Here is a 13,804-nt window from a genome sequence, read left to right on the forward strand (position 1 = left end):
CAGACTGGAGCAGAATCAGTTGAGTGCTTTTAAAACCACTCTTTTCAGGGCCCCACATTCATAGAATCTGAATCTCTGGGGGTTGGAGTCTGAGGTTCAAGGTTTTTGACAGGTTCCCAAGGTGGTTCTGATTTGGGAGTCTAGTCGGTATCCATGATTCTAACAGCTAATGAGGTAAGGCTCACTATGAGCCAGGCACTGTGCTTAGGACATTCGATCTTACATTTCTTCTATCTTTATAAAAACTCTCTGATGCAGATATTGCTCCATTTTATGGAGGAGAAACCAAAGCCAGGAAATTATGTAACTTGCCCCAGGTCACCCAGCTAGTTAGTAGTAGACTGGAATTCCCACCAGGCAGACTGGGCCTGGGCCCATGCTTTGAACCACTACACTCTACTGCTTCCTCTAAAAAGGCTATATGTTCGATGCCATGATTCTGTGATTCTCTGATTCAAGGACTTCTCTCTGGGATGATGCATGCAGACAAGATGCTTGGAGCAAGATGACACCTGCCTCCCACCCCTGTCATGATGCCCAGGACTTGAGGGGCCGGAGACTCCAGGGCACAGGCAGCAGTCTAACTCTGTTCGGTTCTGAGCCTGGGTGCCGGGGTGTGCTCCCCCCAGGGGTCAGTAGGATGCCTCTCAGGCTGTGGATAGTCCAAACTCTCCAGAGGAGGCAGGAAGGCACCATCCCTGAGCTCAGCCCTCCACTTGGGCAACAGGTTTGGGAGTGCAGGGCTCTGAGTCTCTTGCCGGGCACTGACCAGCTCCCCAAAGTGGAAAGTAGGAAAGGGATGAGGGACCCATCATAGTCACAGGGCCTCCCTGGAAGATGAAATCTGAGTTCAAAGAACAGGGCCCTCCCTCAGAGCCAGCAGTCTCTCCAGGCTGGGGGGCGGACATGCCTGTCTTATTCAGGGAAACGCCTGAGTATCCCCAGCCCAGATCTCTAGCAGGAGTGGCACAAACTCCCATGCTGGATCCACAAGCCCCTGGCAGGCGAACCCAGACTCTCTCAAAGCAGCAGCCACAGCCTGCAGCCCCAAGGCCCACCGCCCACACCTTGCAGATGCACACCCTTGTGCAAAGCGTGGGCAGGGAGGGGCAGGGGCGGGACAGCACATGCAGTTGTCACAGAAGCAGAAGCACCATGCACTGACCTTGAAACTCCAGTAGTTTGGCTGCTGATGGAAATAAGAGAAGAGATGGTTACGCAGGGGCTGGGAGGAGAGAGGAGGACGAGGGATAGGTTAGAGACCCTTGGTGCTCAGCACTCAGCCCTGGGACGTGGGCCCTCCACCCTCCCGTGAACAGGAAGGTGGCAATGCCTGGTACATCCCATGCTCTACTGAGATTCAGGATGGCCCTGAGCAGGCTCCAGGCCTGCTGGTTGGGACAGGGGAGAACCGTCCCAGATGTTTATAAGCCACGCAATCTAGTCACAGTAACTGTCCTTGGAGAATTACAGGCAAGAAAAGACGCAGATGACCGTGACGGAAGGAACACACAAGATACTGGCAGAGATGAAGCAGAGCTGCGGGGTCAGAGTAATGGCATCTGGTTGTGGCGGGCCAGGGAAAACTTCCAGGAAGAGGTGGCATTTGAGCTGGGCCTTGAAAAATGAGCAGCTGGAGATTGGGAGGAAAGGCTGGCTGAGCAGAGGGACAGCATGGGCAAGGGCCTGGGGTGGGCACATGGAGAGTGTGTTGAGGGAATAGCCTAGCTTCGGCTGCAAAGAGGGGGCTGGGGCCAGAGGGTGCCCTTGAATGTCAAGCTAAAGTATTTAGACTTGACTGGGTGGACAAACAGAAAGCATTTGAGTGAAACAGAGTGGGATGGGAACTGGACCCAGGAGGGCTGATGGGGCAGGGAGTGGAAGAAGGAGGCTGGGGGTAAAGGCCAGGGCAAGGAGGCCTGTATAACATGATGGCCTTGGATTACAGGGAAAAGTGGACCATGCCAATTACCCCACAGCACCAGGCAATGGATGGGGAGCCGTGGCCATCAAGGCAGCGTGGCAGTGTCCTGTGGCAGGACAGATGAGTGAGGAGGGCTCCCTGCTCCCCTAGAATGAGGGGCCTCAGGTTCCCCCTCACTCACAATGACCTAGGGTCACCCTGACTTCCCTAGAGACCAGAAGGCCCCTCCAGATGGCCTAGGACAAGGGAGGAGTGGCCTGGAGGCTGAGTTGGTTCTTGGCAAAGCTGAGGGCACCCTGCTGACCGGTGCCAGCCTCAGCAGGAAAACAGAGGCAGCAGATGGCCTGGCCCTGGGGTGCCTGGCACCAGCGGACAAGATTCCCTAGGCTTCAGAGCCACTGGCAGAGGGACACTGCGGGTCCCTGATGGGGGGAGGACACCATGGCAGGATGTCCTGAGTCACCTGAATACTTTCATGAATGGCAGGAAGGAGCTGGGGAGGGGCACTGTTGAGGTGGAGGCTTCAGATCTCTAGGGTGGAGGGGATGCCAAGCTGGGGCTGGGATGAAGAGGTTTACTCACCAGGACAGTCCCATTTGGGCCACAGTCCCCACCTCTCCCCCCAGCAGGACTCCAAGAGATGCAAAATAACAGTCACATGCCAGGCAGAGGAAGGGGACAGCAAAGTCTGTGCCCTAACCAGTGCCTGGAACAATCTGTGGATACATGCCACCTCCATGGGTGCCAGAGGATAACCACAGGTGCTGAGGGGAGGGGAGGGGAGGGGAGGGGCTGGAGTAACAGGCTCTAGTCACAGCTGCCTGTGGCCTTGGCAAGGGGAGGGGTAGCCGGGGGAGTGGACACGTGGAGGTGGAGGGGGGCGTGGCAGACCCAGGCAGAGGGCATGGGAAGGTTTATGATGAGAGTCATGTCTGCAGCCCCGGCGGCGATGGACAGCTCTGCAGAGAAGGTGGCCATCCCTCACCTACCACCACCATCACACCGTGTATGCACAGGCCACCCAGAATGGCCTGCAACACCAGGCCCCACACAGCGCTGCGTGCAGACTCGCAGGCAGTGTCCGATAAGGACATCGCTATAAACACACCCAGAGCAACAAAGACACACCTACAGAAGGACACACGCCCCTGGAGAAAAGCCCTCCACGGTTATAAACAACCCCAGAAACAAACAGAAACTCAGAGACAGAGATACTCATATGAGGATCACCCCCACTCATATAAAACATGCACCCCCACACACAGGACACTGACTTGCTCACACACACTCCCACAAGCACCACTCCAGTCAGAATCACAGAGGCGCTGGCACCGTTCACACACCCCTAGCCCCTACGAATCACAGAAACACACAGAGACATGGATTCCCATTCACACATATGTACACACACACACACACCCAGCTGCAGAAACACAAAAGCGAAACACTCACTGTATGTACACATACAAAGAGAAAGTCTCATCCTGCCACCCCCTAGCTAGCCAGGTCATGGTGCCTCTGGCCACCTTAGCCACTGTGCGATGTCCATGATGTCCCAGGTATCACGTGTCGGGTAGGTCAACTTCTGATTCAAAAGAAGCAGAGATCTTCCCCACCCCAGCCCCCAGAAGTCAACACTTGGGACTCAGTACGTGAAGATGGCTGAGGCCCACTTCATATCTCTGGAAGGAAGACAGGGATGGGGCCTGGCTACAGCTACACTAGCTATGCCCTCAACATGGGCCTGCCTCACACTCTAAGACTGGGCACATCCACAGGGCAGTCAGACCTGGAAAGGAGGGATCACTCACTGGGGCCCGGGGAGAGGACTGGGTGACATCATTGCCACGGGACAGGCCAGCAAAGTCCCACTAGAAGGTAAAGATGGAAGAGTTGCTGTCTTTGTGCTTGGCGAACTGAGACGGCGGCTGAGATCAGAGTCCTAGGACTTTGGGTTCTGGCCTGGAAAGCACGCTGAGTGAACCCCACCCCTGCGTCACCTCTGGAAAGTGAGAGGGATGATCCTCTCTCCTGTTGGAGCCACCAGGAGTGAGACAGAGTCTCCCGGCAACTCAGTGTCCTTGGAGGGGAGAAACCATTATGGGAAGAGGTCCTCAGGGATGCCGTCCATCCTCTGTCTCTGCCTCTTTCCAGGGTGTTAAGCCCGTGGGACAGCCTTGGGTGACTGAGAGCAGAGGGCTCTGCCTGTTTGCTAAAGAAGGGTTCTCCTCTTCCAGCCTCCAGCGCCCTTTACTCCTCACCCTGTTCCTGGTTGTCTGGTCTTCCTGCCCTGCCCCACACTGTGCCTGGTATATAGTAGGCTTTCAACAAATATTTGATCATGAATGAATGCCAGAAAAACAGGACAGGCCACTGGCAGAGGGGGATAGTTCTGAAACGCTTGTCTGGCATCTCTCTGTCTCCTGGCACCCAGCACTGCTCAGCCTTCTAGGTCTTTTCTCTGGGAATTCCCCAGTACCAGAGAACCCCTGGAAGGAGGACAGAGGGCAGGAAGGGTCCAAGAGAGGTCTGGCTCCCCAGCCCAAGCAAAAACCTCTAGTAACTAGGGTGAAGCTGTCTCCACTCAGAGACAGGCTGGGGTGGGGGGCAGTGAGAGGGTGAAAGCAAGAAAGGGTTGAGTAGGAGAACCCCTGCCAGGGTAATCACTTGCAGAGAAGAATCTTACAGCAACTGGGGCAATGAGAGGTGTTCTAAGAGGATGAGATGGAAACCAGCCATCTACTCTGCAGGGACAAGGCTTTCAGAAATTTGCAAAGAGGAGCTTCTTGGAGACCCAGGGCCAAGGGTCATCAAGCTGCCTGGTGAGTAGAGGAAAGAGCTTCTTCCTTCTGGGGGATAAGGAGTTAACTCCCTCCCTTCTCCACCCTGAGCACCCAGTTGGGGGGGGTGTCCTTCCCTCCGCCAGCAGCTGGCCCTTTCTCCTGCCCTGGGAGGGGTGGGGCCGTGTCCCTCGGGAGCCCTAGCGCAGCCAGCTGAGGTCTCTCCTCAGTCCTGGGCAGACGTGCCCTGTAGGCTAGGTGAGTGCGTGACCCCTCCCTGACCTCGAGCCCCGACGACGACGACGACGACGACGACGACGACGCATCCTCTCGAGAGGGAGGAAAACCTATAGGTCGCATCCCCGCTCTTTAGTCCCCTAGCTCCGCGTGCCCCAGCTCACACACCCACCTCTCAACTCCTGTGAACATGCGTCCACGTAAACACTCGCCCCACACCCCCCGCCAAGGCTCGGGCTCCTCAACTCCTCCCCCCCCGACGACGCCGGTCTCCCACCTCGACGCACGTGCACGACCACCCCCTCCCCTGGCGTGCCCATCCACACGGTCACCGATCCCTTCCCGATGCAGAGTGCGTGAGGTGGGGGTGTGTGCTGCGGGACCTCCGTTAAGTCGGGGGCGAGGGCGCACCCCGGAAAGGTCATGACTTTCCGAGGTTGGGGGAGGGGACGCCAGCCGCATTTCGGGGTGGGGGCGGGGCTCCTGCGGAAGGCTGCCAACGCGATGGAGGAGGGGAGGGGGCGTTTCTCAGAGATCCGGAACCGCAACGGCCTGCGCGCCCCCCACCCCCGGACCGCCCCTCCAATCCATGGGGCGGGCTCCCCATCTCCGCGCCCTAGACCCCGCGGAACCCGAGGCTGCAGCCCGCGCCCCCGCGGCCGCTCCCCCTTACCTGCGGCCACAGGTGTATGCGCCGGGCCCCCAGCCCCAGGTCCCGCGTCGGGTGGCGGAGGGAGGGCGGCCCCCTACACCCACCCACCCGGGCTCTTCCCTCTCCGGGCCGCCTCCGCAGCCGCCGCCGCGGGTGCCCTCTGCTGCAATGCGAGAGCCGCCGCCGCCGCCGCCGAGCCGGCCCGGGCCCCGGTCGCCCCGGTAACCGCGACTCCACCTGGCGCTGCACGGCGCGCCGCCGTGCACATCCTCTCTCCGGCCCCCTCCCCGGCGCGGCCCCGCCGGCGCAGCCCCGCCGAGGAACGGCGGAGGCTGGTGGCTGCGTCGCCGCGGTCACCCGATACGCCGGCCCGCCGCCCGGGACTCGGGTTGCAGCAGGAGGGAGGGAGGTTAGACAGCCTAATGGAAGCGGGGGAGGGGCTGCGGCTTGGAGTCTAGCCTCTGGTCCCCTCCCAGGATTCTCTTCAGGACCCCTCTCCCAACGGTCTGGCCTAGGGTGTGAGGGGAGGAGCGTGGCCTGCCTCCCGACTCGCCACCCTCTGAGCTTACAGCCTCTCACCACCAGGGTCTCAGCTGTGCACCGTTGCCCTTCTGGCTCTCCTGTGACTCAATTCCCAGCCAAGCCTGGGAGACCTAGAAATTTCCTTGGTGGCCTCTGATCCTGCTCTGCTGTGTGACTCTGACATTTGCTGAACGTCTCTGGTCCTGCACTTTACACAAAGGAGCCTCAGATCCAGCCATGGGAATGGGAAGTGCAATGAGCAGTAAGTAAAAAGTGAAGACAAGATCATATGCACAGCCACTTTCCTCTGGACCTATGAAGCCCTGGGGTGAGGGTCCCTTCAAGCTCTCCACCTTCCTCCATCAGAGCAGATTTCAGATATGGACAGGCCTGGAATCTCATAACCTGGGACAATGGAGATGACCAAGTCCAGCCTCACTCCCCTCCATCACCCCAACCCAAGACCCTCCATCTCCTCCACCTGGGGAGCACACCTGTCCTCTGCCTCATCACCATCCCTGTCTCGGCCCCACTTTGACCTCCACTGCACACCTGGCCACTCAGGACAAGTCCATCTCACTTGCCATGCAGCCTTAGGGGCAGACTCATCTCTGCTCCCTAAGTTCAGTCAAGACGGAGCCGAGAGCTGGGGAAAGAAAATGGGCTGGGTGCCCTGTGAGTGATGCCAAGCTTGCCAGTCTGTTACTAGACTTGAGTTACACTCAGCTGAAAGTCCGTTCTCTGGAGCTTTGTCCTTTCCTAAGCTGTCACATTTTTCTTTCTCCTAATTCTCCTCGAAAAAGTCAAGCTTTGCTGCCCCTCCCCAGGAGGCATGGGGTATGAGGGTAAGAGAGGATGGCACCCAGGCGACTCACTGGGTTCTCTGCCTCTACTCTTCCTCTGCTACCCTCAAGTCATGGTCCCCTCAGGGGACCAGAGTTGCAACTCTGACTCCCTGGCCCCTCCTCCCCTCTGGGGCTTCAATGCCTGTTTTCCCCCACCTCCCCACAGTAATGTCCAGGCCTGAGCTGGGGGCCCAAGCCCTTAAAATCCTGTCTCAGTGTGTTCCTGTCCATCTGCCCATCAGGGAAACTGAGGCATGATAAGGAATCAGGAAATGGGTTCAGAACAAATGGCTAGGTGCCAAGGTCCTCTTCCTTTTGAAACTAAGCCTTGGATACAGCAAGAGGGATGGGAGAGAGCCACCATGAACTTCCTGCTGGGAAGACAGCGGGGGATGATTGAGTCTGCTCAGAGATGGAGGGTAGGGTGGGGAGAGAGGAATGAGATGACCCGTAGTGGGGGTGGGAATTGGGTACAGGGGACAGAGACTCTTGAAAACCAGTGGGGGGAGGGGGGAGGTACTCCTGTTTAAAGGAAAAAATGATTTAAAAAAATTTTTAACCTGACTATTCTCCCTCAAAAAAAAAAAATTCCTTCCCCAAAGCCAAATTTTGCCATGAGTTTGGGGAGGTGGTGGTAGGAATTAGACAATCAGGGGGAGGAAACAGGGCATAGGAATCCCCTGAAAATGGGAGGGGGGTCTTACAGAAGAGAAAGGGATGCAAAATGAAAATCCTGGATATCCCCCTTCCAAAAAAATCCTCCTCAAAGCCCAAGTCGGCCATGGGTTTGGGGGGTGGGGTGGAGGTGGGTGACTCACCTGGGCCGGCTGGCCAGCCCCGGAGGGGGCGGAGTCGCCATGGAGGTGGGAGCAGAGGGAGCTGAGGAGGCACACGGGGTCCACGGTCCAGCCGCCAACCTGTGTGTGCGAAGCGGGGGACACCCCATTAGGGGGAGCGGGCAGGAGCCGCTGGGGGCCTGTGACGGGGCAGGGAGGGGCGTTCCTGGGTGAGAGTGGCACAGAGCTCACACCACAGAGGGTCCCCACAGCTGGTTCCCTACCAAGGCTGGGTCTCTAACTAGAGCCCTGGGCCTATTTCCAGGGTATTTCTCTCCTGTCAGGCTGGGGGCTCTTTGAGCCCAGGGCAAGGCCTTCCCCAACAGATACTCTTGAAGTCCTTATCTTCACTTCTTGACTGCCTCTTGGGACACTCTGCCAGGGAGCTGTCCCTCCCCTCTTCCCTCCTCCAGCTCTTCATCCCCTCCTCACTGAAGATGTCATCTCCTACCTCACAAACATGAGAACCATTCCACGGGGGCCTTACCCAAATGTGCCTCTGCCCCGAAAGGGAAGAGGCTTTCTTCTCCCACGCCACACCTAAGGCTCGAAACCCGTCCCCTTCTGACTTCTCCAGGCCCTTTTCCCCCTCAGCATCCTCAAATTCCTCCATATCTCATCCGGTCACACCTCAAACAGTTACCGAGGCAGCGCTATCCAGGCATAGGCACTGAGCAGTCAATGTAAGTGAAACAGCGGTAGATCCTACCCACTTAAACCCTCAGGAAGGGAATGGATAAGTGAATGAATGAATAAAGGAATGAACTTGTGAGTGAGCGGCCATGCTTTGATTCATTTACTAAGTATTTACTGAGCAGGTACTCTGTGCCAGTGAACGTGTGAGACACACTGGAGGCCCTCAAGCACGCCCACGTCTTCTCTTGCAGGCCTGTTGCCCCTTGAAGCCGCCATCCTGGCTGCTTTCATCTCTTTTCTGGCCAAACCTTCCCAGACAGGCCTGCAGCCCAGCGCTCCTGGTCCCTCACCACCTCCAGTCTCTTCCACCCCTGACACTAGACATTACCTCACCACAGAACGAGAAAGGCACTCTGGAGAAAGGAGATCCTGGCCAGTCCCAACCACTGTTTCTCTCTCCCCACCCCTCCTGACTTCAGAAATGCAGGGGGCCCTCCTGCTGGGCCTTTCTCCTCTACCTCAGGAATGCAGGACATTCCTGGTTCCCCACTCCCCATCTGTCATGGGCCCTGTTCCCTCTCAGACTCCATTCTGCCTTTGGTGACCACGCTTACTGTCAGGTCCCACCTCCATTTCTGCCCGGGTCATGCTCAGTCCCCCTCCTGAAGCTGTGGTCCCTTCAGAGTCTTGAGGTGCACATTTGGTGCCTAACAAACATCCCTGTGAAACCCCTACCCCTCCTCCAGCTCATCTCCCACTGTTCTGTCCCCCACCTGCTATCCCTCTGGTTTCCACCCAAGGCACAGACGTCTCCCTGTCACCCAGGTTTTTCTGTCTTTGCCTCCTGGATCCAGGCTGCAAACAAACCTCACTCATCTTCCCTCCAACCCCACTCCCACCACATCCCTCTCCCTTCCTCCTTCCTGACACACTCTCTTCCTCCTCTCCTTCTCCTGCCTCCAGCCCCTCCCTCTCATCTCTTCCTAGTCACCATCTAAAAACAACCACGGCCTTCCTAGTCACCACCATCTGGCCCCCACACCTCCCACTGCCTCCCACCCCCAGCCTTCTGCATCAGCCAGTTGGACCTTAAGGTGCCAGTCCCCAAACCAACTCAGGCCTATGCTCACCTCCCATCCCCCACTTCTTAAAACAACATTCTCTTCCTCCATAACTATTCAGACCTTTTTCATCCTTCTAAGCCTAATTTATGTACCTCCTCCTCCAGGAAGCCTACCCTGATCAGGCCCATCCACCTGATCTCCTTTCTTCCAAACTGTCTTCCAACTGATTATGCCCTTTATACTTAAGTATAACCATCCTTTCACCCCATCTAATCACAAATGCCCCTGCCTCCTCCTCCTAAGCCAGAGCACACAGAGGGAATCCACTGAAAGGGATCCCTGAAGATGAGGACCAGATCATCAACCTTACCCCAGTTGGAACTCTGCTCCCGGGAGGACTCTGGAGCTGATAAAAGCTGGACAGAACTGGAAGTAACATCAGGGGCAGATAAGGTACCAGAAATGCACCAATGTGCCCTTGTTCCCTGCAGTGAGGCTAGGGAACAAGGACACATTGTGACAAGGGTGGCAAACTCTTCCCTCTTCCCAGCCACACCAGCAGTACTTGGAAAGAGGGACCAAGCAAGACAGGTGTGGGAGCAAGGACTGATATCCCAAGGCTTGATTAAAAAGATGCTGATTGGATATCACCCTCCCCTGGGTCCTTTCTCTCAGGTAGGACAATGCTTGAATCTCAACAGCCAACGTGTAGCAGCGGTCAAGGCCCCTCACCAATGTGGGACTGGGAGCAGAAGGCCAGTCCCAGAAAGAACTCTCCTGCAGACAAGAAGGTCAAACTTGGATGCAGAGATGCATCCAGGAACCCAAGTATCTGGGAGAGATTTACAAAGAAAGCATTGCATTCCATGTAGAAGGAGATAGGTTCTGGACCAGAGGCAGGAACCCTGACTCCTGTCTAAGCCTTACTGATGGCAGGAGAAAAACAAGGCACAGAGAGAGGAGTCCTCTAGCTCAAAGTCACACAGCGAGTCTTGGGGGAAGAAACAAACGGGGTAGGGGAGGGAAGAGGAGGTAAAAGGCCCCAGGAATTCTGGACTCTGTTCTTGCAGGGCTGGGGCACATCAGACCCAGCCTTCTGAAGCTCCCAAAGCCTGATCTTTCCTTAGGGGCCATATCACAGAGGTGCTGCCCCCAAGGTCTCAACTCCACCACCTGATGGACCCTCAGACTCAGAACAGTCAGTCCACAAGGCTGTCCCCTCTTCCTCCCCACCTTGGCCTCCAAGACAGCCTTCCTCTGCTCAGTCCAACAGCCTGAGTGAGAGACTGGGCTCTCTCTGCTCAGTCCCAAGCTCCAAATTCCAGGACTGCAGCCAGAGGTCTGGGGGCTGAGCCCGCACCCCTTCCTCCCCAGGCTCCCGAAAAGGCCAACCAGGGCAACTCCAGGACTTATGCTCTCCCCTCTCTGCCCCAGACACCTCTCAGAATCAGGATGAGCCAGGGAGCAGGGGAGCATAGACCCCCCCTCCCCAGCCCACAGTTGGGGGGCCCCACTCACCTGCTCCCGCATCCTGTCTTGCTGACCCCGCAGGGCTAGGGCGTGCTGGGGGTACTTGCTCTTCAGATGGTCCATGAAGGCATCGCGCTTGCGATCGGCATCGGCCTTCTGGAGCCCGCTGAGCGCCTCCAGGCTCTGGGCAGCGATCACCGTGTGCCGCCGCTCCGACGTGTGCACCAGCCCCACGTTGGAGAAGCGCCGGCCCCCGCTGCCCCCGCCGCCCCCGCCCCCCAGGGTCCGGTACTCCCGCGGGTACTCGGCATCGTCTGCAGACAGCATGGGGGGGCTGCTCCGCTCCGGATCTGCGAGACGGGAGAGGGGGGACGGCGGGGTCATGGTGCGCCCAGCCTGGGGCTGCCCATGACCCTTCGGGGTCACTGCGAGGAGGGGCAGGCCTAAGGTGGGAGGTGCCTCTTGAGGCACCTAGCGTGAGGCAGGGGCTGCCCAACCTCCTTCAGGAACAGAAGAGGCAGAAGCGAGGATGGGGTGGAAAGTGAGCCCTGAGCTCCAAGGAGGGTGGAGAGCAAGGGCAGTGTCCAGCTTCCTGCTCTTCTGCCAGTGGGTTTGGAGGGATAGTGACTGCAGATGAGGTGTTGCCCTTTGAGGCCAAGGAGAGGTTGGAAGCAGGAAGGTGCTGAGGACACCCCCTTTTTTTCCTTCCTGACACTGGTGTGAGCAGGGGAGGGAAGGGGAGTTCCCTTTTAGATGCTTCCTGGAAACTGTGGGAAAGAGCCTGCACCGTCTTTCTTTCAAGAGCATCCTCTAAGGAGAGGCAGGATGGGATGGGGGTGGGTCTAGCCTCCTCCCTCAGACTAGACTTTAGGACACATTTGTCCTAAAGGCTGGAGGTTGGCTTGGAAAGGGCCCAGCACTAGGAAACACAGGGGGAATGGGGGCAAAGATCACATTTGGGATTCCCAAAGGGATGGCGGCCCAGAGTCTGGGGCAGGGGACCCCCTTTCCCCTCCCTCCCCAGAGACAGACAGACAGACAGACAGACAGGAGAGGCTGGGCACAGAGAGGACAGTGAGAGATGGACTGGGGACAAACTCAAAGAAAGCAGACAGAACAGCTCAAGCTTTCCCTCTGGGACCTGCCCCTCCCCTCTCCCTCCCTTCAGGCTCCCTTCCCAACAAACAGACACAAGTTCAAGACCTATAAGGGACGCATGGGGGACAAAGGACAGTACAGAAGCAGAAAAAAAAGAGAAGGCCGGGGGTTGAGGTCTCCATGCAGAACTCTAAACCCGTCCCCACATGCCCACCAGCCCTGAGCTCCTGGCCTCCCCCAGGCCCAGCTCTGCTGTCTCCCACCATCCAGCCTCAGTGTTGTCTGACCCTCCCACAGCCCAGCAGGGAACAGTGGTTCCAGAGTGTCACCCATGCCAGGGGTGGGAGGAATTGCTTGGGCTTACTTGAACCTTATTCCTGGGCCTAAAACAGGTTTGCCCTCCCTCATCCCCAGACATCACCCTCATTGGGAGACAAACACAGTCTTCCTGGGGCACCCACAGCCTGACAGTCCACTAGCCTCAATGCAACACCCCCTAAGTGTAGCCCAGGTCTGGGGAACCAAGCACTATAGCAAACAGGCACCCTGACGCAGGGGTGGACTCCCAGGGTTGACAGGAGTAAAAGAGGAGGAAGCTGGGGATTCTGGGATTCCACCAGATTCCATCCAGCCCAACCCTTGTCAGTCCCCTCCCTCCACACATCCACTGTTCAGGAAGCCCCCCGCCAGGCCTCAGTCCCCTCCTGTCCACCACGGGAGGAAAGAGGCGATTCAGCCATATTCCCGGAAAAGCCACCCCTCGCCCAGCACACACACACGCACACGCACACACACACACACCTCTTTGGGCTGCGGCCGAGGCATGCAGATCTCGGGGACAGATCCCTAGAGGACCCAGCACCTCCCACCAAAGCCAAGGGAAGGATGGCTCCCGTGGACACAGAGCTCTGCAGCTTCCAAGGTGGCTGACTGACCGCCATCACCATGGCCTTCAAACTTCCCAACACATCTGTGGAGGTGAGGGGTATTACTGTGGCCCCATTTCAGAGATGGGGCTACTGAGGTCAGAGAAGTCCAGTCACAAGCACAAAGCCACAGTGAGTGGTAGAGGCCAGATTTGACCTCAATATTTATTAGGTTCACCTCATTCATTCCCACCACACCTTCCTGGCCAGAGGACAATTGTTTATTGATGGAACAATGACACCACCATCATTTCTTGTTTACCTGTCATCTCCCTACCCTGCACTGGGGCTGGGGTCCCTCCCGCCTCACTCTTGTAGGCATCTGTCCCTCTTACCACAGTCACAACGCTTGGCTGTGCTCCCCAAAGTGAGGTCCAGATACACAAGAGATGACTGTGGGAGGAACTGTTTCATAGTGTAATAGTTACACCTTTATTTTCATAAGGATTTTTTTCTTTTTCCTTTTTTTAACTTTTTTTATTGAGTTATAGTCATTTTACAATGTCGTGTCAAATAAGGATGTTTGAAAAAACTGACAAGAAGATACAATCGCTGATTTCATAAATATTGTTCCTTGGGATGGGAGTGAGATAAGGTTTCCTTTTAAGTAAATTTATTAAGTTCAAAGTGAGTTAATGAAGAACATATTGAGTTAATACAGCACAAAGGTTCCCTGATAGGGAGGAAGTTCCTGGAGCTGGCCCCTAACTGAGGCTGGGAACCCCTGGGCCATCTCGGTGGGGACCCAGTCCTAGCCCTTGAGGAGCTGGTGGCAATCTAGGGTGGCCAGTGAACATGGCCGGAAGGGAGTGAC

At 56.9% G+C, this 13,804-nt stretch overlaps 1 protein-coding gene across 18 annotated transcripts in view; it reads right to left on the reverse strand.

Annotated features, from left to right (window-relative positions):
- SRCIN1 (SRC kinase signaling inhibitor 1) overlaps positions 1–13,804 on the reverse strand; it is a 69,930-nt gene that overhangs the window by 32,564 nt on the left and 23,562 nt on the right. For 6 of the 18 annotated variants that reach the window (XR_010384665.1, XM_064496018.1, XM_064496009.1 and 3 more), the window contains 3 exons: positions 11,015–11,316; positions 7,779–7,877; positions 1,166–1,225 (listed from right to left, as the gene is read on the reverse strand). Coding sequence is in view for 12 of the 18 variants with exons in the window: in XM_064496009.1 (XP_064352079.1) it covers positions 1,166–1,225; positions 7,779–7,877; positions 11,015–11,316 (461 nt within the window). In the remaining 6 variants the exon portion in view is untranslated. Of the gene's footprint in view, positions 1–1,165; positions 1,226–5,614; positions 5,707–5,830; positions 6,023–7,778; positions 7,878–11,014; positions 11,317–13,804 lie in introns of those variants that run through there. The other 12 variants (XM_031468226.2, XM_064496010.1, XM_064496017.1 and 9 more) reach the window with 9 other exon arrangements.

This window comes from Camelus dromedarius, chromosome 16 (genome assembly GCF_036321535.1).
Source record: "Camelus dromedarius isolate mCamDro1 chromosome 16, mCamDro1.pat, whole genome shotgun sequence".
NCBI lineage: Eukaryota > Metazoa > Chordata > Mammalia > Artiodactyla > Camelidae > Camelus > Camelus dromedarius.